We start from the raw sequence: 24,623 nt of genomic DNA on the forward strand, positions 1-24,623 counted from the left end.
AATGTCAATTCTCATGGTTGGGGCTTTACTATAATTGGCTATTTAATTAAAACAATTTTCACGGTCATTAATACAGCCTGAGCGTTGTAGTGCACTGACATATTTTAATTACATGGTATTAACAAAACTGATATGACTTAGAAAGCACGTTGAAAATCTGAATGAGAAATTATTTAAGCAATAATACATCATCCCCATATGGACATTATGAGTATCAGCATATGACTGGTCAGCATTGAGAGAGAATAAAACAACTCCAGTTGCAACACTCTTTTAAAGTAAGAGTGGAGAAAACTTAAAGAATAATTGGCAACACTTTATTTTACAGTGTCCTTGTTACATAATGTACTTAACATAGTAATAACAGTAAATGATGCATAATTACATGCAACTAACCCTAAGACAAACTGTGAGCTTAGAATGATAAGGTTCTATCTCCACTTTTGGTCGAAATTGAGTTTTTGACATAATCTGATCCATTAGGTGTTTAATAATGCCTGTGTGGTGTTATTTTTGTAAAAAAAAAAAAAAAAATTGTTAGTAGTTATTAATAAAATGAAAAGGTTCAATCTCTAAACGGAGACAGAACCTTATAATTCTAAGCTCTCGAAACCCTAATCCTACCCTAACCCCTATGTAGTTCATTTATATTCTATAATTACACTGTAACATAAAATAAAGTGTGACTGAATTATTTGGTACATTGTGAGGTCAAGCATGCACAGAGGCAGGATATAAAGCTTATACTGCCATCTATTGTGAAGGATTTAGGAAGTGAAAAGAATTCATCTGAAATGTCAACGACTATTTGTTATTTTCAAAAGCATAAAGTGTTCATCACAGACCGTAGATCCTATGGTTTGTAATGGTTCTCAACGTTTACAACCGCTAATCTCAGAACAAACACTTACGGTGTCTCTTGAGTCACAGTGACATTAATCTTAGTTTTCATAATACAGTCCTCATATGCATTATGATATCCCTATACAGCTGGAAGTCACTTATGTACCCAATTTAAATGACACTTACGGTCTGGCACTGGGTTTTGTGACATTTCACAGTGTAGAACACAGTTCTCCAGTCGAGCAATGGAATAAGACAATAGGAATGCACAATGTTATCTGCCAATATTTTAACAAACATTTTATTGCTACAATAAGATGGGCACTAAACAATTTTATATGTCTATCATTTAAGAGTTCACTTCTGCTTTCTGCTTTCATATCCACTGCAATCTGTCAGACCATCATGAGCTGTTCTGTTTTCTAGTGTTATAATCTTGCATATACCCACATTAACTCTATGGCTTTTAAATGAATGGTCACCTCAAGTTTATGCATTTCAGAAGGAATTTAACACTGATGTTTTCTAGTTACTTTAAAGTAATTGGCAGAAACTGCCTGCATCCCTCAGTTCCACATTGCTTTATTCAATTCACTACAGTGATTACAGCAGTTCCTCATTGACTTCTCTATTAGAGCTGCGGCCAGAGTCCATTCCCTGACCTTCTCTTCATCGATCGGGCACATTTGTCGCTTCTCTTTTATAATGCAAAGAGAACATTTGTTATAATGTACATCCGATGCTTTTGCGCGATTGCGATCAATACGTTCAACTACAGACAGTACTTAGCGAGATACAACCATGTGTATATCATTTAAAATATGACAATACACATGCTTATCGATTCCTCTGAGACGTGTTTAAGTGACGCTGTTCTCTCAATCAATGCACCTGCTACATTGATATGCAATGAGAACGTGATCATATGCTCATAAGCCCTCGTGGACGTTCACTTGAATCAAATCTCCCTCTCTCCATTCGAATTCATGTTTTACTTCCTCTTATCTCCCATGTCAACCTTAACACCTATGTACAGGACACAGAGTGGGAGGGAGTCAATGCCTCAATTCACACACAGAGCAGCGACATCCATCAGCTAAAGCTGCCACACTTTCAAATGCACTGTGCTGGGATGGTCTCTCCAACAAGCCCTGTAATTTAATTCCCCCTGCCATGCATATACCCTGCATAGCCACGTCCCCTGATGGATTAATCATGCCATTTCCACAAAGGTCCTTCAGAAGAGAGTGGAGTTTGATGCAGCCACTGACGCTTGGTGCCATAACTCAAGCTCTGCCAAAATGCCAGTGTCCTGTTTTCCTGAAGATGGATGTGGTTTTTGGGGAGCTGCTTTGAATGTGTCCTTCGTTAGATTAGAATGTATGGATTTGTTCTCAGCTTCAAGGATAAAGGGGAAAATCTGACTGTGTAAATTTACCACACCGTAAATTCTTCACCTTCAAATGAAATATTTAAACTGCCTTAAAGCGTAATTCACAATAACAAGAAAGATTTTTTTTTTCATATATGTCCAATAACAATAAATGACCAGTATTACAATTCTATAGCTAATCATTTTGTCTAAATTAATTAAAAGTAAAACACTAAAAACTTAAACCAGTTCTTTTAAATGCTACAAGTAAATTTAGACATTGCAACATTATAATATAAGGAAAATGGATGTATTTTTTTTTTTTTTTTTTTTTTTGTAACAGTTTTATTCAAATTTTATTGTTAACAAGTAATCTACAATAAGTGATGATTCTCAACCAGGGGGCCTCAGCTAACATCAAGGAGGCCGCAGGATGACTTAAAAGTAATTAACACATTATTATAAATATTAAAATATTAGAATAATCTAACTCTAATCTAAATATAAATAAAAAAAAATCAAAATGTGAGCTGAAATCATATTTCTTTTTATTTTCCGACGAAATATCAACCTATACCATTACCAATAAATAGAAAAATCATATTGTAGAAAATCTTATTATAAAATATTTGTAAAAAATATTTTATAATTATTTATAGTTATAATTATTTATAGTTATTTATTATTATAATTTTTTGTTTTACAATTATTTTATTTCTTGCTTTCTAACATATTTTTTATTATTATTTTTCTTTCTTCTTCTTCTTATTTTATTTTATTTTTACATTTATTTATTGCTTGGAGGAAATATAAAATTGTGGAGCTGGATCACACTAATCTTATTTTATTTCATTTACACAATTATTGAAGTTACCAAACTTTTCCATCAATAACTGGCTACTAGAGAATAATTTCATTTCCTCTTAAGCAGATCCCTATCTGATGAATTGTCATGCTTGCGTTATAAATTATTTCACATAGCCATACATCTACTGAAGCATGCATCCATTAAATCAATCAAAGACTATCGTGTGACCTGACCTTCCTTCCTTACTGTGGGCGTAACCTGCCATTTGATATATTCAGTCTTCTCTGAGACCTTGTTTTGAACCGTGAACATGTGTTGTCAGAGAACATGAAGCACACGAAACTAAGGCTATGAAAATGAACCACCCAATTTTATTTAGGTATGCTAAAGAGATGCCCACCTCACATTGGAATTCACAGCTTCTTGTAGAACATCACTTCCATGATCAAAGTGAGGGAGGGGAAATATCACTAGAGTGCCAGTCATGGAGATGAGATAGAGCAGAAAAATGCCTGACAGCACTCCTCTGTCAGCGCTTTAACACTTTTTTTTTTTTTTTTTTTTTTGTTACAGACAAAATTAATCGTGGGGATGTGAGATGCCTGATTTACATTCATTAAAAGTCATCTCCAGAAGTCAAGTTCAGTTCCAATCAAATTTGTGTAATTATGCAGAACAAGATATTCCCCTAAGAGCTGAAAACTCAACTTTTTTTAACATGTCACTCTAAATGAACAAGTTTAATTTTATCAAATATATACGTGAGGGAGAATAGGTTATTCTAAAAAAAAAAAACGCCCCTGATTGTCAAACATATCTTAATAGTCACCAAGCACCTAAAAGTTAGGTTAACCTTCTTTTCTCTTATATATCCTGCCACTCAGCTTCACAAGAGGGGTCATTTGAGCAATAACACGTCAGAGTGATATTTTTCTGAAAAGTGCTGAGTGCTATTTGATAACTTATTTTCAAGCATATTTAGACTAACAGCATGGCACGTATAACATTAGCTTCGTCCAAAATTACATAATGATCCAAACACACAAATGTCCAAAAAACTCCTAAAACAAAGCCACTGTAGAATCAACTGTACTGTATCTCAAAACAACACAGTACTGGTGTTAAGTTGAGTGAAAGACTTACTGACTCACTCATAACGACAATGCCTTGTTGCCACCTACTGGTGCAACAAAAGGGTTCCTGATTTTAGTTTTGTTGTTGTTGTTATTGTTGAAAACTCTCTATACAATTCTTCATGAACATGACTGGTCAATCCCTGGCCAATCAACAGTCAGACTTCTCATAGCAGACTTAATACTTCAGAGATCAGCAATTGTGAATTATTACAAGTCTTCCTCCCTTATTATTTTAGTAATAATGCCTTTTACAAAATGTTGCCTCAAAGCAATTGGACACTAAATGTGTACGGTGAACCTGATTTCACCAAGTACAACATGTTCCTGGATCAACATCTTTGTTAATCCTGGTACAACTTTCTAATCAACCAATCAGATTTGAGGGACACATTTACAGTTTATGTCAATAGGCTTAGAAACCAGGGTTAGGTTCACCCTTTTCCCTCTGATACAGGGATAACTTATGGATATGGGTTAGGTCTAAATTTTCAGACAGAAATGTTGTTCACTCTAAAAAATGTTGTCCATATCTGACCCAAAAATGGGTTGAAACAACCCAGCATGTTTCTGTTGATCCAGGAACATGTTTTACTTGGCAAAATGACAGTGACCAAATGGGTACACGTATCAGCATTTTATTAGCTTCAACCTTCGCTGTTATTCGAGAAAAATATATTTTGAGTTCGGAATGCTGAACTTTAGAACTCAGATTTGTCCTGTGATTTTTCATTCTTCTATTTTATGAGGTTTATCTTCTCTTTGCCGTCCATTCCCGAGGTCTTTAACCTGTTTTGAGAAAGAACGCTTCCTTTAAAATGCATGTAACTGAACTTTTCCACCAACAACTTCTGTGACCTCAAAGGCAGTGTGATTTTTTATCCTTTCCTCCTGAGGCGGAGAGAGGGCGAGGGTTATTCATTCGTGCTTAGCTGTGAGTTGAGTTTGATGGATAAGCCTCATAAGCATTGATGCTAACACTCAGGTGCACACTCTCTTTCTCTCTCGCTCTGGTTCTTCACAGATCATAGAGCATCCTTTTCCTTACACTCACTCTCTCTCCAACACACATTCTGCCTCTTAGACCCCCTGTTGGGTTCACTTTCTACAACATCCATCAAACCTAAACAAGAGGGGTCATTCAGCTGGCAAATAACCTTCACTCAACTACAGCAGTGAGCAAGCTGTGGGTAAAACACTCGCTGCTAGTTCGGGCTGAGTTAGGCCTTGGGAAGAAGTTTCTCTTATGTGGTGATCCTGGACAAGCTTCTGTTGTTGAAATACAATTAAGAGACACAAACAGCATTGATCTCTAATACATGTTTTCATACACAACATTAATGAAACAGCAAAAAGGTACAAGGTAATTTGAAAGAAAATCAAACCATTGTGCAACAGTCTCATTCTGTTTTGTTCTGTTTTGGTTTATTTTCATTCTGGGGTCCGTTCTTTGCACAAGGATTACTCAGTTATCTGGATTTTACTGTTGACAATTTGACATGATCCAGGATTGATAGGTACTCCGAAGATCATCATGGAGTTGCTGTCATAGCAACAGGTCCATAAGCTCAAACCTGCTCGGGAACAGGCCTTTTTCATGTAAACAGGATTAGATTGCAGCTTTTTAAGCGGAGGTGATACTTAAAGTCCCAGCCACTGCTACTTTCTTAAAAGTGTACCTTATTGAACCAGGAACAATAATAATTTAAAATAATAATAATAATAATTTAAAAACTATTTTGAAACTAATATTAATGTTATTTTGTCTATCATAATATAGACAGTTTTTCTCGCTGAGAGATTTATTCATAAGGGAATAATTGCTTAATAATTTTATTGAGGTCTTACGGACATGATGTACAGTTAGTCTATGCTTTGCATTAATCTGAACAGTGACAGCTATCATGGGAGTGGCTTGGTGCAGCACAGGAGATGCAGATAACTGTAAAGACCTGTCTGCTGTGCCATTAGAAAAATGTTTTGACGTATAAGAAACTTTGGTAACACGTTACAATAAGGTTCATTAGTTAACATTAGTTATTGTATTAACTACCATGAACTAACCATGAGCAATACATTTGTTACTGTATTTGTTAATCTTTGTTAATGTTAGTTAATAAAAAATAAAGCTGTTCGTTGTTTATTCATGTTAGTTCACAGTGCATTAACTAATGTTTTAATAAAGTATTAGTAAATGTTGAAATTAACATTAAGAAAGATCCACTGGGATAGTGACTGAAAGTTGTAGGCTCTTTGTGAGCCTCCATGCAAGCTGTCCTTAGCATGGAACGTAGTTGCAGTAGGTCTACTCTAGATTTAGAAAGTCGTCTTACTGAGGCCTCAGTTCCTATAGAGCTCGGCTAGGCAGTAGGGTAGTATACCGGGTTGTTAGGCTCTCTGGGAGACTTCCTGAATACTGACCTTAAGTGTGGAGTGTTCCTTCTCTCCTTATGAGAGTCATTGTATTGTCACTTCGCGAGGCAAAAGGCTGAGCTTAGTTTTTTTTAGCTTTCTCTGTATTGCTCTCTCTGGAGCTATTCTGTTAAGGCCTCCGTTCTTGAGAAGCTCTGGTGTATGATTGTTGCTGGTGCACCTTAGGGATGAGGAGGCTTATAGCCTTTATAACTTAGCCATGTAGCTTTATAAAAGCTAACTCAAGCTGTCCACTTTAAGGTAAATACAGTGTAACAATTTTATATCATAAATACATTCCATATTAAATTTGAAATGATTAATTCTCAAAAATAAAATGAAATTCATTCATTTGAAATTATTCATTCTCCTCCTTGAACTGTCACCTTATCGTGGTGGAGGGGTTCGAGTACCTGAATGATCATAGGAGCTATGTTGTCTGGGGCTATATGCCCCTGGTAGGGTCTCCCAAGGTAAACAGGTCCAATGTGACAGGTCAGACTAAGAGCGGTTCACCCCTTATGAAGAAAGAAAAATCAAGGACCGAGACGTCGCCTGGCACGGCGCAGCTGGGGCCCACATGGGCGACGACTGTGACACCTGGAGGGGAGGAATGGCCCCCCTGATCTTAACCCAAGCGGTGTTCTGTTATTGGACTTCTGTGCTAGTCACAGCTTGTCCATAACGAACACCATGTTCAAGCATAAGGCTGTCCATCAGTGCACGTTGCACCAGGACACCCTGGACCGGAAATCAATGATCGACTTTGTAGTGATTTAATCCGACCTCCAGCCGTATGTTTTGGACACTCGGGTGAAGAGAGGGGCGGAGCTGTCAACTGATCACCACCTGGTGGAAGCTGGACAGACTTGGCAGACCAAAACGTACTGTGAGGGTCTGTTGGGAACGTTTGAAAGAGTCCCTGTCAGAGAGATCTTCAACTCCCACTTCCGGTGGAGCTTCAACCGGATCCCGAGGGAGTCTGGAGATATTGAGTCCGAGTGGACCATCTTCTCCACCTCCATTGTCAACGCGGCCGTTCTGAACTGTGGCCATAAGGTCTCCGGTTGCCTGTCGAGGCGGCAATCCCCGAACCCGGTGGTGGACACCGGAAGTAAAGGATGCCGTCAAGCTGATGAAGGAGTCCTATCAGGCCTGGCTGGCTCGTGGGACTCCTGAGGCAGCTGACGGGTACCGGCAGGCCAAGCGGACTGCAGCCCGGGTAGTTGTGGAGGAAAAAAATCGGGCCTGGGAGGAGTTCGGTGAGGCCATGGAGAAGGACTATCGGTTGGCTTCGAAGAGATTCTGGCAAACCGTCCGGCGCCTCAGGAGAGGGAAGCAGCACCCTACCAACACTGTTTACAGTGGAGGTGGGCAGCTGATGACCTCAACTGGGGATATCGTCAGACGGTGGAAGGAATACTTCGCGGATCTCCTCAATCCCACCGACACGTCTTTCATTGAGGAAGCAGAGGCCAAGGGATCGGAGGTGGACTCGTCCATCACCCAAACTGAAGTCACAGAGGTAGTTAAGAAAAAGCTCCGGGGAGGCAAGGCACCGGGGGTGGATGAGATCCACCCTGAGTACTCAAGTCTCTGGATGTTGTGGGGCTGTCTTGGCTGACACGCCTCTGCAACATCGCGTGACGGTCGGGGACAGTACCTCTGGACTGGCAGGGGTGGTGGTCCCTCTTTTCAAGAAGGGGACCCGGGGTGTGTGTTCCAACTACAGGAGGATCACACTCCTCAGCCTCCCTGGGAAAGTCTATGCCTGGGTACTGGAGAGGAGAATTCGGCCGATAGTGGAACCTCGGATTCAGGAGGAACATTGTGGTGTTCGTCCCAGCCGTGGAACACTGGACCAGCTCTATACCCTCTCCAGGGTGCTGGAGGGTTCATGGGAGTTTGCCCAACCAATCCACATGTGCTTTGTGGATTTGGAGAAGGCATTCGACTGTGTCCCTCGTGGCGTCCTGTGGAGGGTGCTTTTGGAGTATGGGGTCCGGGGCCCTCTGCCAAGGGCTGTCCGGTCCCTGTATGACCGGAGCAGGAGCTTGGTTCGCATTGCCGGCAGTAAGTCAGACTTGTTCCCGGTGCATGTTGGACTCCGGCAGGGCTGCCCTTTGTCACCGGTTCTGTTCATAAGTTTTATGGATAGAATTTCTAGGCGCAGCCAGGGGCCGGAGAGTGTCCGGTTTGGGGACCTTATCAAACCAAGACCTCCAGCGTGCACTGGGACGGTTTGCAGTGGCTGGGATGAGAATCAGCACCTCCGAGGCCATGGTTCTCAGTCAGAAAAAGGTGGCTTGCCCACTTCAGGTTGGTGGAGAGTTCCTGCCTCAAGTGGAAGAGTTCAAGTATCTCGGGGTCTTGTTCACAGGTGAGGGAAGGATGGAACGGGAGATTGACAGACGGATTGATGCAGCTTCTGCAGTAATGCAGTCGATGTACCAGTATGTCGTGGTGAAGAAGGAGCTGAACTGTAAGGCGAAGCGCTCAATTTACCGGTCGATCTACGTTCCTACTCTCACCTATGGTCATGAGTTGTGGGTCATGACCGAAAGGACAAGATCCCGGATACAGGCGGCCGAAATGAGCTTTCTCCACAGGGTGTCTGGGCACTCCCTTAGATATAGGGTGAGGAGCTCGGTCACTCGGGAGGAGCTCAGAGTAGAGCCGCTGCTCCTCCACATCGAGAGGAGCCAGCTGAGGTGGCTCGGGCATCCTGGACGCCTTCCCAGGGAGGTGTTCAGGGCGCATCCCACTGGGAGAAAACCCCAGGGAAGACCTATAGGACACGCTGGAGGGATTATGTCTCCAGGCTAGCCTGGGAATGCCTCGGTATTCCCCCGAAAGTGCTGGAGGAAGTGTCTAGGGAGAGGGAAGTCTGGGCGTCTCTGCTTAGACTGCTGCCTCTGCAACCCAGCCCCGGATAAGCGGAAGAAGATGGATGAATAATTCTCAAATCAAGACATGTGATCATGGCAGATAAGCAAGGCGGATTTGTTCTGCCTTAAACTGAGCATTCTTAATAGCCTGTCAGTTCAAACTCTCACCATCAAACTTGGCATCATAAGTTCGTACTATTGAAAATTATAAGATTGCTCATACTAAATTACCTAAAATATTTACTTTAATACGTTCTTAACCTTAATCTCAACTTTTTTTAATCAACTTTTAAAATAGAGTGTGGCAAAATATAAGTTGGATTTTTTACAGTGTGTAACTGAACATTGGCTTAAAGGGACTATGTGTAGCTTTTTAGGTATTTTATTATCTAAAATCAATATTTTTATTCATAAATATGCCCTCAATGGGGTATAAATACCTATGCCAATGATCAGACTAATCCTCGTAAATGAAGAATTTATTATCTTTATATACATGGGACGGGTAAGTCCACGGAGGCTTCCATGTAGTTCCGCCATCTTGAAAAACTATAATAGCAGAGAGGGACAAAAAGTACTAGACCAACGCGTTTCCACAACGCGTTTCGTTCAGAGCCAGCGTCACGTGACTGAAGCCAGCAGAAGCGGAGGAGCAGAGAGAGGCGCTTGTCACTGCCGCGGTAAGTTTAAAAGGATGCACTGCACGGTTATTTATACACCGTTCGTTCATTCATACATATGAGTCACAGGATAAGGACTCCTCGTCGTCGAAAAAGTCCAAAATAGACCATAAAAGGAAACGTGAACGGAGATTAATGCAGGAGAAAGCTTTTAAAGAGACCCTGAAGTTGCCTGCTTTCTTCTCGACAGGTAAGTCAATGTTACGGTCTTAATTACAAGCTTTTTTTTCATTGATTGGTAGTGTACTTTATTATATAGACAGTAGAACATTTATAGTTAAAAGTTAAATAGGCTCTTTGATGAATAGCAGCTACTGAGTAAAGTAACGTTAGAGAAGGCTCTGATGATGATGATATCTAACAATGCACGTACTTCAAAAAATATAACGAGTAAAGAAGGCATTACTACTAATTACCATAGTAATGTTTTTCACAGTCAGTAATTCATACTGTAACATTCTTTTTTTGGTTGTTTCAAGTTTCAGTTTGTTTTAAATAACAAACCTGTTCACCGAAGAAAAACTCGAAGTGCTATTATAAGACATCCTGTCATAGCTTTTTGGTACATAACGGCTACCGTAGATGCAACGCGCATTTGAAAAAGTGAGGCGCTGGAGAGCATTATTCGTTTGAATGCAAAATACAGTTTCACCACTAGATGGGAGTAATTCCTACACATAGTCCCTTTAAAACCTTATTTAGTGAGATATATAGCCGTTGTATCAGCTCTGTGTGTCAACTAGTCCCTGTCTTCAAAGTATATAGAAATATTATATAACGTTCTGTCCAAAGGTCTTTTGTCTTTCATTCTATTTTTACTTCAAGTGAATCGCCTTTAGAAATGTCTGCAGAACTTTCTGCTCAACAATGAAGAAAAGCTTAGTCCACATCATTTCAGCTGGCTCAAGGCAATGTACTGTTGTTGGTTATGTTGTTACTTAAACAATTTAAATATAGTCATGTAATGACATCTAAATCTCTGTGTGCAGTGCAACGAACTGGGCTTGATGGAAAAAGACAGGTTGCTTCTGGTCCTGTCGACAATAATAGGCTATATGACTTACTCAAGCCTGCAGAGAAAGATTTCGGTAGCAGATCAAATGCATGAGGCCTAAATATCATTCCATCCACTCTAATTAGACAAATAAAGATGTATTAAATGCTAAAGCTCAATTGAGAAATCCCTTGAGGGAGCAGGTCAATGAGTCACAGCATTGTGAAGAGCACACCAAACATCATCAACATCATCCTCATATTTCCTGTCTAAAGCAGTAGTACTTGAGGATGTCTTTTCCTTTAGCGGTGTTGGTGATTCAAATGAGCACGAGGGCAGAAAGCATTGTATGATTATTAATGAGAAAAGATTATGCTCACAGGGGTGAGGGATTAGTTTAGCGACCTTCACAACACTAATTGAAACAAGTATGGAGACTCGGCGGCACAGTAATCAACTAAAACACGGGATCATTAATCATTATAAATAGCGCTGTCACAACACAAGCATTAGTATTATCAACCCCTTTTGTTTGTCTAGTGGGAAGCTCGGCTCGGACGCGCGGTAAATGTCCGGTGCGGAGGTTAATGTGAGTCGAAGTGGCATTTAAACGGCGCCGCTGATCAAACGGGCAATGAGGTGACACGCCTTGCGCACGTTCATTTGCAGCTAATGGGAATTGATGCACTTCTGATGAAGTTACTAACAGGCTTGACATCCGGAAGAGTTCAAGTCTGTTGGGCGTAGAGCTTTTTTTGACATTCCACATGAGAGGGTAGAGGATATTATTAAGCGGGAAAAAAAAGTAGGCCTACTTTACTCTTAGAGGATCTTTTGACAGGTGTGGCAGCTGCGCAAAGATTAATCGAAGCCAATTGAGACGCTGACTGTGTCCGAAATCGCCCCTGTACCCTTAAATAGGGCACTATTTGAGGGGAAAGCCATTTGTAGTGGTGTCCGAAACCATGGACGTTACTGAGTGCACTCATTCAATCCCACAATGCACCGCAATACCGAGTGTACAACTGGTGTACGCTCAATGGCTAGAGAATACCCATAATGCACTGTGAGAGTCGCGCGTCGAATGAATTACCGCGTTTGACCAGAAGATGGCGCCCACAGCTGAATCATCTCTCCATCCATTTTCCAAACCGCTGATCCAATGTGGCTACAGAGTAATAGAGTGGTGCATGTATAACGTCACTTTGTAGGCCACCAGCAGTTAGCATCACGCTAGTTCCCCCAACAAAAACCCAATAGGATTTTCCAACAGGCTTTTGTATCATCGCTAAAAACAAGCTCTGTGTTCAACAAAAGTTTATGATACTTGCACGTTTTGTCCATCAAGATAATTATCACAGATGAACACAACTTTTATGAAGTAAAAAGCTAAAGGTAGGCTATAAACGAACTTCACCACAGTCGCTCGACTTCAACGTCACGACCAAGCTTCCGTCAACTCTTTCAGTTTTTATCTAAAAACATTTTCCCAGAACGTATGAGTTAGAATAGTTTGTAAGAGCACAATTATAACCATAACGATGCTGTAAAAGCAGACTGAGTTCGGCGTGATGACGTTTACTTTCCTCGACAGCCTCTGTAGTCTCATTTAGCTACTTGTTAGCAACCGCCTTTTTCAAGACAAGTAACAGTTTAAAAAAATTATGAGTGGGGTAATATTGATGTATTTTATGTCGTAGAATAAAATGTGAGTGTCTTGAGCTTGTTCACCACAGACCTTATTTCAGCCATTTAACCAAAACGCTATTTAATAAACCCAATGACTTTGGGACGATGGAATAGGAAGTGTTAAAATGCTAACTCGCTTCTGCGTTTTGGCCTACAAAGTGTTATCATACCTGCACCACTCTATATCATACAGGAATAAATTCCTTTTTAATTGATTATTAGATTGTTTAATTACTGTTTATGTATGCTAGTTTCCATGACAGAGTTCAAGATAAATATTTTCATTACTACTGGAACTGCCAGGTTGCTATGTTTCAAATGATTATTAAACAGCACAAACCATGCAAAAGCTGCAGCTCTTCCGGCGCACTCAGTGTCCGAATTCACTCACTCGTTTTCATTCACTCCTTCAGTTGACTAAATTATGGAGTAATAGGGAATAGTGAATGAGGGTGTAGAGGGCAATTTCAAACACAGCAGTTGTGATGTGTTTTGTGAGACAAATCACCGCATGATTGTCACGCTAATGAAGTGATATCTGCCCGAGCAGGGTGCATGCAGGTATGTAAATACCAGTTGACAGGTCATCGTTTCATTGACCAAATGCAATGATTGGACAAAATTTTTTTTTGGTCCTGAGACTTCCACAGAAGATATATTTATGCTCAGGGGCCGGAAGATGTTTTAAGTTGGGGGTGCTGTTTTTGAATACACTTTTGAATAAGAAACAAAATCAAGTCTATAAAACTTGTCAAAACTCTGCGTAAACACAACAAGCGTATCTGTGAGAACACTTGTTTAAACAGCATTTGACTGCACGTCACTTTTTTGACATTATTGATACTTTCAATCGTAATGCAACGGACAGGTCTACGAGACATGAACTAAGCCTTGAAATAAAAAGGTTATTGAGCTGTTTACACTTAATATTTAGATAACTTCTCATTTTGATTGCTATCAGGATGTGAAGACAGTTTAAAACAGTAGGCTATAACAAAAAGTGTTTATAAAACAAATTGCCTATCCTACTTAACATTTCCACCATTAGCTACTGCAGATGCAGGCCAGTGTAGGACACTTAGATATGTGAACAAAGTACACACAAAGTGTGCTGCAATATGTAAAATGTCATCCTCAAAATCCAACAATCTCAGAAAAAAGCTGTACCCTTTCAAAAGATACACCTTTGTACCTAAAGAGTGCATATTAGTAGCTTACCTTAAAGGTACTTATACCAAAAGTGTACATATTAGTACTTTTTACCTGTATAGTCCCAGTGAAAGCTTTTGTAAAAAGATTTCTGAGATAAGACCATGGATAGAATAGAAAGATGTTTGTGAATGCATGTTTGTCTTAAAGGGGAAAAAGTCCTGGCCTTGGTCACGCTGCATGTGAATCCGGCCCTGATATAATAGGCATGTTGTCACAATACATGGGGGGCATGAATAAAAGACATCTTCTAAAGAAATTAATAGTTTTATTCATCAAAGATACATTTAATTGATCAAAAAGTGACACAAAGGCACAACTTTACATTATATATATATATATATATATATATATATATATATATATATACATACATACATATATATATATATATATATATATATATATATATATATATATATATATATATGTTTATGTTCTTTTGAATCTTCTATTCATCAAAAAATCATGGTTTCAAATATTAAACAGCACAATCGTTTTCCTCTGTGATAATAATAAGAAATGTTATTTGAGCACCAAATCAGCATATTACAATGATTTCTGAATCATGTGACTGAAGATTTTGGTAATAGTTGCTGAAAATTCAGTGCCATCACAGGATTTTGTCAAAATGTTATTAATATAGAAAATAGCTGCTTTAAATTGTAACAATATTTCACAATATTAAAATATTGGATTTTTGATCCAATAAATGCAGCCTTGATTTGGATAACAGATGTCTTAACGTTAAAAAATCTTACCAAACCCAAACTTTTGACAGTAGTGTTCATGTATGGGCTATTGTAGACACTTGCCTAAAGTAGGCATATTGTGATCACTTGTTTTAAAAGTATGAAAAAGAAACTTAAGGAGTTTGTAGCCCAAGCAGGGTCAAGGGCTATACTTAAATAGTCATTTAGCGAGTAAAATGGCTGAGCGCATATTCCAAAAAAGGTCAAAGTCCCTGTTATTTTTAAAGGCATTATGTTGGAAAAAAAATAATGGATTCTAACCCACAATTATACATTTTAAACTTTCAATTAACCTTGCACAAGGGTATTCTCATTTCCATCAGCTTTAGATTAATACCAGTTGTTTATCACATACCTGTGAACAAAGAACCCTGTTGCATTGCATGCATCATTTAGAAGGTTAAAACACAATTATTAAATTTACAGCTAAACTATTGATAATTACATACTTGAACACACAGAATTCCCATTTAATAACAAATATTTCATTAACCTACACCAAACACAAGGGAATTTACATAAACAGTTACTGAAGGTGGATGCTATTACAGAGCTTAGCATTGTTTTTTTAATTGCTTTGCTAATTAAAGCAATTAATGCATGAATTAGAGGATGGGAATATGATAATTACACATCAACCTCGGAATACCTAATTGTGTTATTTGGTTTCATCCTTTTTAAAAGAAGTTCAATAAGCCAAAGTCAGCGTATAAGCTCACTTTCTAAACTCACAACTACTTTGATGGTGCTCGTCTTTTTTAAAATATTGACCATCAACTTCATCCACTCTAAAAGAACTATTGAGGTCAGATGCAGATCGGAGAGCGATGGTCATTCAAACAAGGCTAACAAAAATGATTCGATGGTACTGATGAGTGATATCACTGTCACAGTGGCAACCTTTATGATACTAATTCACAGTGAGGAATAAACTACCCCATTGTTGCGCATCATTAGCCGGCCTCATGAAGAGACACGCCTGGTCCGCTTTAGTTGATAACACCTGTCATTCCAACAAGCGGTCGCAATCATTCTCCACATGCTGTTTGTGTCTTTGTTAAAGGTGATTCAACGAGACCTGAAGATGGTGCATCCTTGACCCATAAAACAACTAACAAAAAAGTCAACAAAGTCAACAAATGTTTGAGGGACTACCATCGAAACACTCTTAAAACAAGCCTTACGTAATAGATTCTAACATAACAGGGTTGAACTGCAGCCTTTTCCCATTCAACTAAAAGTTAGGAATAGGAATCATGGAAATGATATTAACCCAGACCACATTCTCCTGAGAATTTCTCCTTGAAAAGCGACTGGACTAGAGTAAATGTTTAGCAATAAGAGCAAACATAAGGTGGAGGTGATTACAGACACATAAATGAATTCTCACTGCAGGAGTGAAACATTATGCCTCCTATCTGCAGGAACCAAGGACACAGCCACCTCTCCCTCTCAGCACGGCTGGGTGTTAATGAAGCTCATGCCTTTTAGGCTGATCTAAGAGCCACGCCGCTTTTACCAAACGTGACCTTAAACATTCCCGGCCAAAACTGGTGTCAGATCTGGGCAAAAAAAAAGGGAACAGGCTTGATGATCCAATTAAACTGCTATTGTTTTGAAGAGAGTAAGAACGAAAGAAGAATTTGGCCATGACGTTTTGTATAAATGTTTAAAATAAAGAAAGAAATCTTGAAAGATTGATATTACAATGCTACATTACAATACAGAGCACAAGTAGTCGATGGTTTACCTATAAATGCACTGATGTCGCCATCGTGTGGTTGAAAGACACAAATGAACACGGCCGTACAGATAAAATGAACCCTTGAGGGATCAGTCAGAGACCATATCAATAAAAAGAGCATGTTTCATACAGTTAGGGTAAAACAACAAAAAACACCATTTTACCGACTTAACCTGCAGCAAAACCCAACAAAAAATGCATTATAGTTATTTGTATACACAACGTTAAATGGACAAAAAGATAAGGAAAAGGCAAATGCTTGAACAGTCCAACTGTACATACTGAGGCATATGAAAGTAGGCCAAACAAGGCAAAAACAACTGCTTTCACACATTAATCATAGATATATGCTTATATACAGTGTAGCATGCAGTTTTTTCTTAAACTGCTTTGTCAGAGATGAATTTCAGAGTCATCCTTGACTAGTGCTGTTTTCAGAAGCCTGAAAAAAATCAAACAAAAAGGACAGTTAATGATAAGACAAATTTAAGGTAAAGTGTGCATTTTAATAAGTCCTATTAAATTATTTTTCTTAGTAAGTAGTGCAATTTAAAAAAAAAAAAAAAAAAAATGCAAATACACCCCTTTAGCTTCTCAATTAATATTGTCTGCATGCATAAAAAGAAAAATAGAATAGCATGTCACACTATAGGGCCGTAGTTCTCAACCAAGGAACCTGGGCCTACCTCTGAGAGGGCTGCGGAAATGCCATCCATCCATTGAGTCTAAACCATTTGTGCTATGTAGGGTCGCAGAAGAAATACCCATGTCTGTGGATTTTTTTTTAGAGAGAAACGGTACTATACGGTTATCCGGACCACACCTGACCACAACCGCTCTTGGTTGGTGGTTGGTCGTAACCCCAGTGACGGGTAGGTTTAGGGGCGGGGTAGGCCATCACATGTGGTCCGGATAACGGTATAGTACCGTTTCTCTCTCAAAAAAAATCCACAGACATGGCATATACCTTTTCATGTATAAATGTGTTAAAACTGGAAAAAATGTGTGTAAAATAGTAGCCTATGTAAAATATTACTTGGGAAATATTTATTTTATATAATGTTACATTACATTTTTATGCGTAATAGTACTGTACTGTTGAATGCATTCTTTATTCAAATTTTAATCAATTAATTAATCAATCAAATTTATTTCTTATTTTAATACATTTTTACTTGTTTATATTAGTTTTTTTAATCAAATTTTATTTATTATAATATTTATTTTTACATTTTCTTCAGTGTTTCTCTGGTACTACTTTAGGAATCGGATGGGGGTCCGTGGCATCTAAATGATTGAAAACCCTTGCTTTAATTGCTTTAGGTCAATATGTTGAATCTGGCAAACTTCACCTAACGTTACTCATGATTTTGCATCTTCAAAAGGGAGAGTGGGTAAAAACAGAGTGGAGAGAAGCAGAAATAAGACGGACTGTCACCACAAATCTACTGCTGCATTAATGTGAGCACCTTTAACGATTCCGAGGCTCTTCTGAGTTCTTTGATGACTGATGACAGGGCTTCAGGATTGATCCCTTGCTCACAGAGACGGACACATATCGACAAGGACTCCATGTCCAATCCTGTATTCAGAAGCCTTGATATCTCCAGGAGAACTGAAAATGAAAGAAGTAGCCATATTAAACGATATGATTCACAACAACAACAACAACAAAAACATTTTTCTCAATCTTACCATCCATAGTCTCCCGGACGGCATTCATGTTTGCGCTAGCGGGATTGGCCATGATGCTATCGTGCTAAAGCTATTTAATTACTTAACGACAATAACAAAGCACTATCTTTCATTCAGATGACCCCTGACAAGTCTATTGTTGATAGTGCCTGGTATCTTCCCCACTTTTGCGAAATAAATATTAAACAGAATACATTGCAAACTAACTGACAGCCGTTGTATTTACACCTCTCGCTCGTTGTTGTGGTAATCCTCTCAATAAAGTTGTAAACGTTCGAAAGGAAGTTACGTCGAGACGGAATGTCGCCCGTTCTCCTCACCTGATTGGTTGTTTCGCAGGTTCTGCTGAATTGTGATTGGTTGGCACATCTTGAGCGAAAATTAAATCAGTCGTTGGAAGCCCATCAGAGATCGCGGTTGGGCTTGTTTGAGTCTCGTTGCGTTGTGAGTATTTAATTACGAACATTAATCACCTGGTAAAAATTGCATCAAAACATGTTGAGATAAGGTAGATAACCCGATCAGTGCTCTTTTGATCATTATTAATGAGATGCAGTGGTGTATAACCGAACAGGATGTTTACCACTCCAAGTTGTTGATATTTTCAAGAATCTGCAGTCTTTCACTCGTTTTCCTTTCTTATTAAAACGTAGCCAGCTTGTCTCTGGACGCCGTTTTTAAGATGGGAGATATAGCAGAGATTCATATAACACCCGAGACTCCAGGAAGACCTGCTATTCTGAACCCGTTTGAGAGCCCAAACGACTACCACCGTCTGCACGAGCCTCTGATGCCCAGCCCGTCGGTGTTCAAGAGCTCCAAGAGCTCGTCTGCGGTGAGTAACTTATCTGACTCTGCGACGTCTGCGTGTCAGGGGGAGATATAGAAAAACGATAGAAATGTCATTTCTGTTTGTATTTTCTGTTGTAGACTCCAGCCAAGTTCAAATGGTCCATTGATGAAATGGCAAATTTACTTCCTGTGGAAATAGACCCTGAGGACATTCACCGCCAGGCAGTGTTTCTGAGCCAAGCCAGGTATGTATTGCTGTTGTTATTATGTTTATCTGTTAACCCTGTATTTGTAGTTAGTTTTTCATGTTCATGATATTAACTCAGCTGTGTTTCTTTTTAACGCATAAGGGCAGATTCTGAGATTGAGGCAAAACGGCAACATGCTATTGAACAGGTAAAACTGCTTTACTCTTTGTAAATAAAACAGTCCCTGACTGTCCATGAAAATGTTTTCTTTTCACTAAAGAGAAAGATACTTCATCAAGTTATTTTTGGTTGTACAGTTTTTTACTAAAGGTGCCATTGTTCCCTCTCCATGGGGACCACTCACAGCTAAACAATCAATGAAACCGCCACATCACAAAAGTAAGACACGACACAGACACATAACAGAGAAATGTTTTAATACAACTAATGTAGCATTTGGATATTCATTGAAACTGTCTAATTTTAGGTCCGTTGTCCCCACTGGTAGCAGAGGAGCCTCCGCCACCCAAGAAAACCAATGGTTTGTTCAGCAGCTCTAAGACATTCATAAATGATCATTTTAGATGTGTGTGTAGATTTAGAATAATCGGTCTTTGCTTGTTGTTTGTGTTAAAGCCATCTGTCAGACAGTCCTGTCCCTACCAGTGGACTTCAATCTTGAGAAAGTTCTGGGTAACCCTTTTTTATTTCTTTCTAGTTTTGGAGTAATACAAGTTTTTATTATTATTCTTATTATTCCCTCAAACTGTTATGCTTTTGTCTTTCATACACAGTTTTTATGACCTCATTAATTGAGATAACATGAAATATTTACTTTTTCAAGATTCAAGTGAATTCATAAAGAAGGTTGTAATCTAAAATGCAATTTACAACATCATAATATCATTCAAAAGTTTGGGGTCTGTAAGATAAAAAAATAAATAACTTTTATTCAGTAAGAATGCATTAAAAATGTATCAAGATTAACAGTGAAGGCACATTCACATCAAAGACGATCACTAAACATAACGATAAAGATCTTTCTCAATGTTCAAGAATAGCAGAGTTCACACCACAACTATAAAGATAACAGCACAGAGGAAGTATTTTTATCCTGCTGATGAACGATATAAACATTGACAGCCAATCAGAATCCATTCTGCTGCAAAGAGCTCAAGCATTTAAATGACAGACAAGCACGCGTTTATAATAAAAGGAACATTATCGTCCGCTGGTGTGGACTGTGGACGCTAATATAGTTATCGTTCTTGGCCTTAAATGGTTCTCTTGGGGTTCTATCGGCCAAATATGTATATATATATATATATATATATATTGTTTAAACCTTTTATGCAAACAGTTTTAATGACCTCATTTATAGAGAGATTAGTTTATATATAAAATTGTACAACCTTACTTGCTTCTGTTCTACCAGGTGATTACTATAAGACAGAAGAGTTAACTGAACAGGTGCAGGAAAGCCTTAGCTCCTCTTCATTGCGACGGAAGCTGTTTCTGGATGGTCATGACAGCGGCTCTGAGTCTTCTACCCCTTCCAGCCCAGATAGAAATTCCCATAACATACCTCCCAGCAGTCGAGAGATGATGTCTTCTGTTATTGTCTCTCCACTTCAGTGTGGCATTCCAACCGGGACGCCCTTGTCTGTACGTACCAAATCATAGATTTGCCCAGGGCCATTGCACCTGAAATTTCACCCTTGTATATACCAAAAAAAATCTGGATCAAGGATACCTGATTCTAATAATCTAATATTATGTTTTTACCCATAATTTTCAGGGCCAGTTTTCTTCCAGTCCCATCCGAGGCCAGTGTCGAGCCTACAGTCTGGGCAGTATCACAAGTCCAATGTTTTCAGAGAGGTCTTCGCCTGCTTTTAAATCTCCTATTCTGTCGCCCATCAGACTTCAGCATTCTGTGACGCCTGTATCAGGTAAAAAATCTGAGATGGTGCCAGGGTTTTAAAATGTAGGATGGATGGATTTCCAAACTTTTTGTGTCAGCTAAACCCATTAGACAAAATATTTACTTGAAGTACCCCCTGAGATTTTTTGCATTTCAATAATGTAACATGTTCACGGTTCTCTGATGTTGGTTAGTGGTCACATAACATGCAAGTAAACAGATCAAATATTTGATATATTTAGTGTTTTATTTTGGAATTTAACCTTTGGAGATTCAAACCTCTGTTTAGTTAACCTCATTATAACAATTATATACAATTTTTGAGGTTAACTGAACGGATGTTTGAGTATTTTATATATATATATAATTTTTTTTCGGTCCAGACCCAGTCTGTATGTATGTAATGAACTAATCTAGATTTCTTTTTTAATAGTTAATGTTTTTTTTTTTTTCATTTATTATATATAATTGTATTTATTTATTTATATATATATATATATATATATATATATATATATATATATATATATATATATATATATATATATATACTTTATTTATTTATTATATATAATTGTATTTATATATATATATATATATATATATATATATATTATTGTGTGTGTATATATATATATATATATATATATATATATATATATTATACGATTTTATATATATATGTATGTATATGTATATTTATTTTAACTATTAAAAAAGAAATCTTACTTTTTAATTATTTTTATAACTTTAAAATAAAAATGTTTAAATTGTATTTTATTCTACAAATTATAATACTAGTATACATATTGGTGAAATTCTGTATGTTGGTCATTGTGAATTTGTAAATAAAGTAAATCTAGCACACATATTCCCAAATGCACGTTAAACTCGCAGCACATCCAGAGATGGAGTTTGCCACATTTACTGTGAACAAAGCCATTAAAAACATCGGATCATCATAAGCTATTTGTGTGTGCATTGAACATTAACACGCTTCACTCTGAGACATGCAGCACATTAGATGATAGTTATGTAATTCAATCACAGCTTTTGACTGAATAGTCACACTAAGCTATATCTTGATTATTGCACATTTATTTTAATTTTGCGTTCAATGTAATTTATTATTCCCTTTTCACCAACTTGCGAACCACCGTTTGTAAGAACTTGGATAGGTGTATGTGAGATGACATTAAAACTTTGTCTTTATAGGTGAGAGGAAAAGGCTGTCGTTTCTGTCCCCCAGTGGTTTTCCTACGGGCAGCTCGGACATGGATGTGAACCGATGTGGAAATAGCCCATTGGTGGAGGGCTGTTCCCCTATTCGCAGCTGCTCCCCCTTTCAGTCCAGACCCAGAGTCTGTATGTGGGCCTCTCCTACTCACATTTCCCCAATCCTCCACGACAAGGAGAACATCCATCCCAGTGAATCTTTACCCACCATGGACCTGGACGCCAGCTCGACGGGGCCTAATGCCCAGCGAGAAGGACTGCTATCAGGGGGAAGTGAGTCAGAGGCCTCTGTGGATGTTTCAGAGCAAATGGATCAAGACGAGCAGTTTGTGAAGGATACGGAAGGAAATATTGTGACCGACAAAAGTGAAGATGAGGCGGATGAGGTCATCAGCAGGAGCAGAGAGGAATCCTGTGGTTGGGTTCCTGAAGAGGACACTGCGTCTCCAGCTAGACTGTCCAGCTCTCAAACATGCAGTGTGCCAAACGCTGAGAGCACGCACATGTTCGTATCCCTGCTAGCAGAAGGGAGCATCACACCGTATGACATTAGCATGCAGGTTAGTATGCGTGCTGTCAGATGATCAGAACACCAGTGGCTTCCAAGTAGCCTCCAAATACTAGACAACTAGATGAAGAGTCGTTTAAACAGTAACCAAGCTGGTGTAGCTGACGTAAAACCGTTGTGAAACTGGCTGGTGGTAGCAGTAGCAGCTGAACCGCTCTCTCCAAGAACTGTAGTTTTTTTATTTATTTATTTTAGTTATTGCTTTATGTTTTTGCAAGCTTTTTATAATGGAATTGTGAACTATGGTCTTCAACTAATTTGTAGGCTTAATCTCATGTCAGGTTTAGTTCTAATCTGTCCCTCATGTTCTGTGTGCAGGTGGATAGCGGTTATAACACTCACTCGGTGTGCACTAACAGCTTAATGGACGCCCTCAGTTCAGACAGCCAGAGTAAGGAAATGCTGGACACACACACTGCTGAGGAGGGTGTACCTTTCACTAGACACACTAAGCCAAAGGTAATGTCACACACACACACACACACACACACACACACACACACACACACACACACACACACACACACACACACTACACAGCCAACATCAGTCACTCTGTAACCAACTATATCACATTTGAATACTTTATTCAGCTGTTTTGAGACATTTATTTAGTTTTATTTATGTGCACACTCAAAATACACTGTATTCAATTGATTAGTTTGTATAAATAAAACATACGCACTTGTGCATAACCACACTAGGTCATTTTTAAATGAGGATATGTTTTGTTCTGCAGTTGTTCATCCCACTGCACTGAGCATGAGGGACAAAACAGGCACTTTACACACTCTTACGCCCAAAGCTGTGGAGGAGACCCCATTTACACATCAAGCTGAATACTGATTTCATCTCATAGAGAATGCTGAATACTGTGGTTGGTATTACTGTCTGAGCCTTAACGTTTTTTGTACTGACTAATCCACAGCATTATTTATTCTTGCTTCAAAAATGAATGAATTTGAGACTTGAATAAGACTTTTGTATGGTTTTGATTGTGGAATGTAAATGTAGCTTGCAATTACTTTTGTTAAGAGGATGGCAGGTATGTAACCATTTCCTCTAGCTGTTTTTATAGGGCCTTTTTTTTTTTTTTTACAATCTTAAAATAATTTATGAATTAATCAATCACTAAAACATATGGAGATACCACAAGGTATACATGTATATTATGGCAGCATGTGTATCTGAATTGTAATAAAATGTCTTGATAAAAACAGTCCCAGTGTCCTTGACCAGCTTGCAATTTCTTCTTACAGACAAGAATAACATTAACACTTTTGCTCATCTAAAAGAAGTGAAGAAAAATCTAATGAAGACAAATATTTCTCTTTTAAAATCAAAAGAGGTCACATTGGCACATAACATTTTGTACACAGCTGTTCTAAAATAGAGCCGAATATATTCAGCATGTACTTACAGCTGATGTGTGTTGTAGTTTTTCAATTAAAATGTAAAGAAGAAATAAAGCACAAGTTTTTCTTTTTTCTTTCTGCATACAGAAATATACAGGGTTCCCACTGTCATAGAAATTCTGGGAATTTTACAATTATGATATTCAGGCTGGAAAAAGTCATGGATATATATATATATATATATTCTTACATTTTTACTTGTGCTCTGTCCTAAAACATTTAATCCGAGCCTTGCTGCACCAGATTCAAAACATGAAGTGTTTAGATATGTCATCATGCAT

General features: G+C 38.4%; 2 protein-coding genes across 7 annotated transcripts; one reads left to right on the forward strand and one right to left on the reverse strand.

Moving 5' to 3' along the window:
• Nucleotides 1-15,918: 15,918 nt before the first annotated feature.
• mzt1 (mitotic spindle organizing protein 1) lies at nucleotides 15,919-18,516 on the reverse strand. Of its 2 annotated transcripts, XR_014029940.1 has the most exons (4): nucleotides 18,220-18,479; nucleotides 17,994-18,139; nucleotides 16,531-16,966; nucleotides 15,919-16,342 (listed from the first exon to the last, which is right to left on the reverse strand). XR_014029940.1 is itself a non-coding variant. In XM_081362207.1 (3 exons), exons 1-3 carry the CDS (start codon nucleotides 18,269-18,271, stop codon nucleotides 16,937-16,939), a joined length of 228 nt encoding a protein of 75 aa, XP_081218333.1. In that variant the 5' UTR covers nucleotides 18,272-18,516; the 3' UTR covers nucleotides 16,431-16,936. The 2 variants fall into 2 exon arrangements, 1 of the variants encoding a protein (XP_081218333.1); XM_081362207.1 differs by lacking the exon at nucleotides 15,919-16,342 and having other exon boundaries at nucleotides 16,431-16,966; nucleotides 18,220-18,516.
• bora (bora aurora kinase A activator) lies at nucleotides 18,507-24,171 on the forward strand. Of its 5 annotated transcripts, none has more exons than XM_081362202.1 (12): nucleotides 18,507-18,663; nucleotides 18,873-19,054; nucleotides 19,150-19,256; nucleotides 19,362-19,407; nucleotides 19,517-19,598; nucleotides 19,687-19,740; nucleotides 19,836-19,892; nucleotides 20,635-20,864; nucleotides 20,998-21,151; nucleotides 22,339-22,919; nucleotides 23,246-23,386; nucleotides 23,667-24,171. In XM_081362202.1, exons 2-12 carry the CDS (start codon nucleotides 18,902-18,904, stop codon nucleotides 23,685-23,687), a joined length of 1,626 nt encoding a protein of 541 aa, XP_081218328.1. In that variant the 5' UTR covers nucleotides 18,507-18,663; nucleotides 18,873-18,901; the 3' UTR covers nucleotides 23,688-24,171. The 5 variants fall into 5 exon arrangements, with proteins under 5 accessions (XP_081218328.1, XP_081218331.1, XP_081218330.1 ...); XM_081362204.1 differs by having other exon boundaries at nucleotides 18,614-18,663; nucleotides 18,877-19,054; XM_081362203.1 differs by having other exon boundaries at nucleotides 18,629-18,727.
• Nucleotides 24,172-24,623: the final 452 nt, after the last annotated feature.

Source organism: Scardinius erythrophthalmus (genome assembly GCF_964197995.2).
Source record: "Scardinius erythrophthalmus genome assembly, chromosome: 3".
Lineage (NCBI taxonomy): Eukaryota > Metazoa > Chordata > Actinopteri > Cypriniformes > Leuciscidae > Scardinius > Scardinius erythrophthalmus.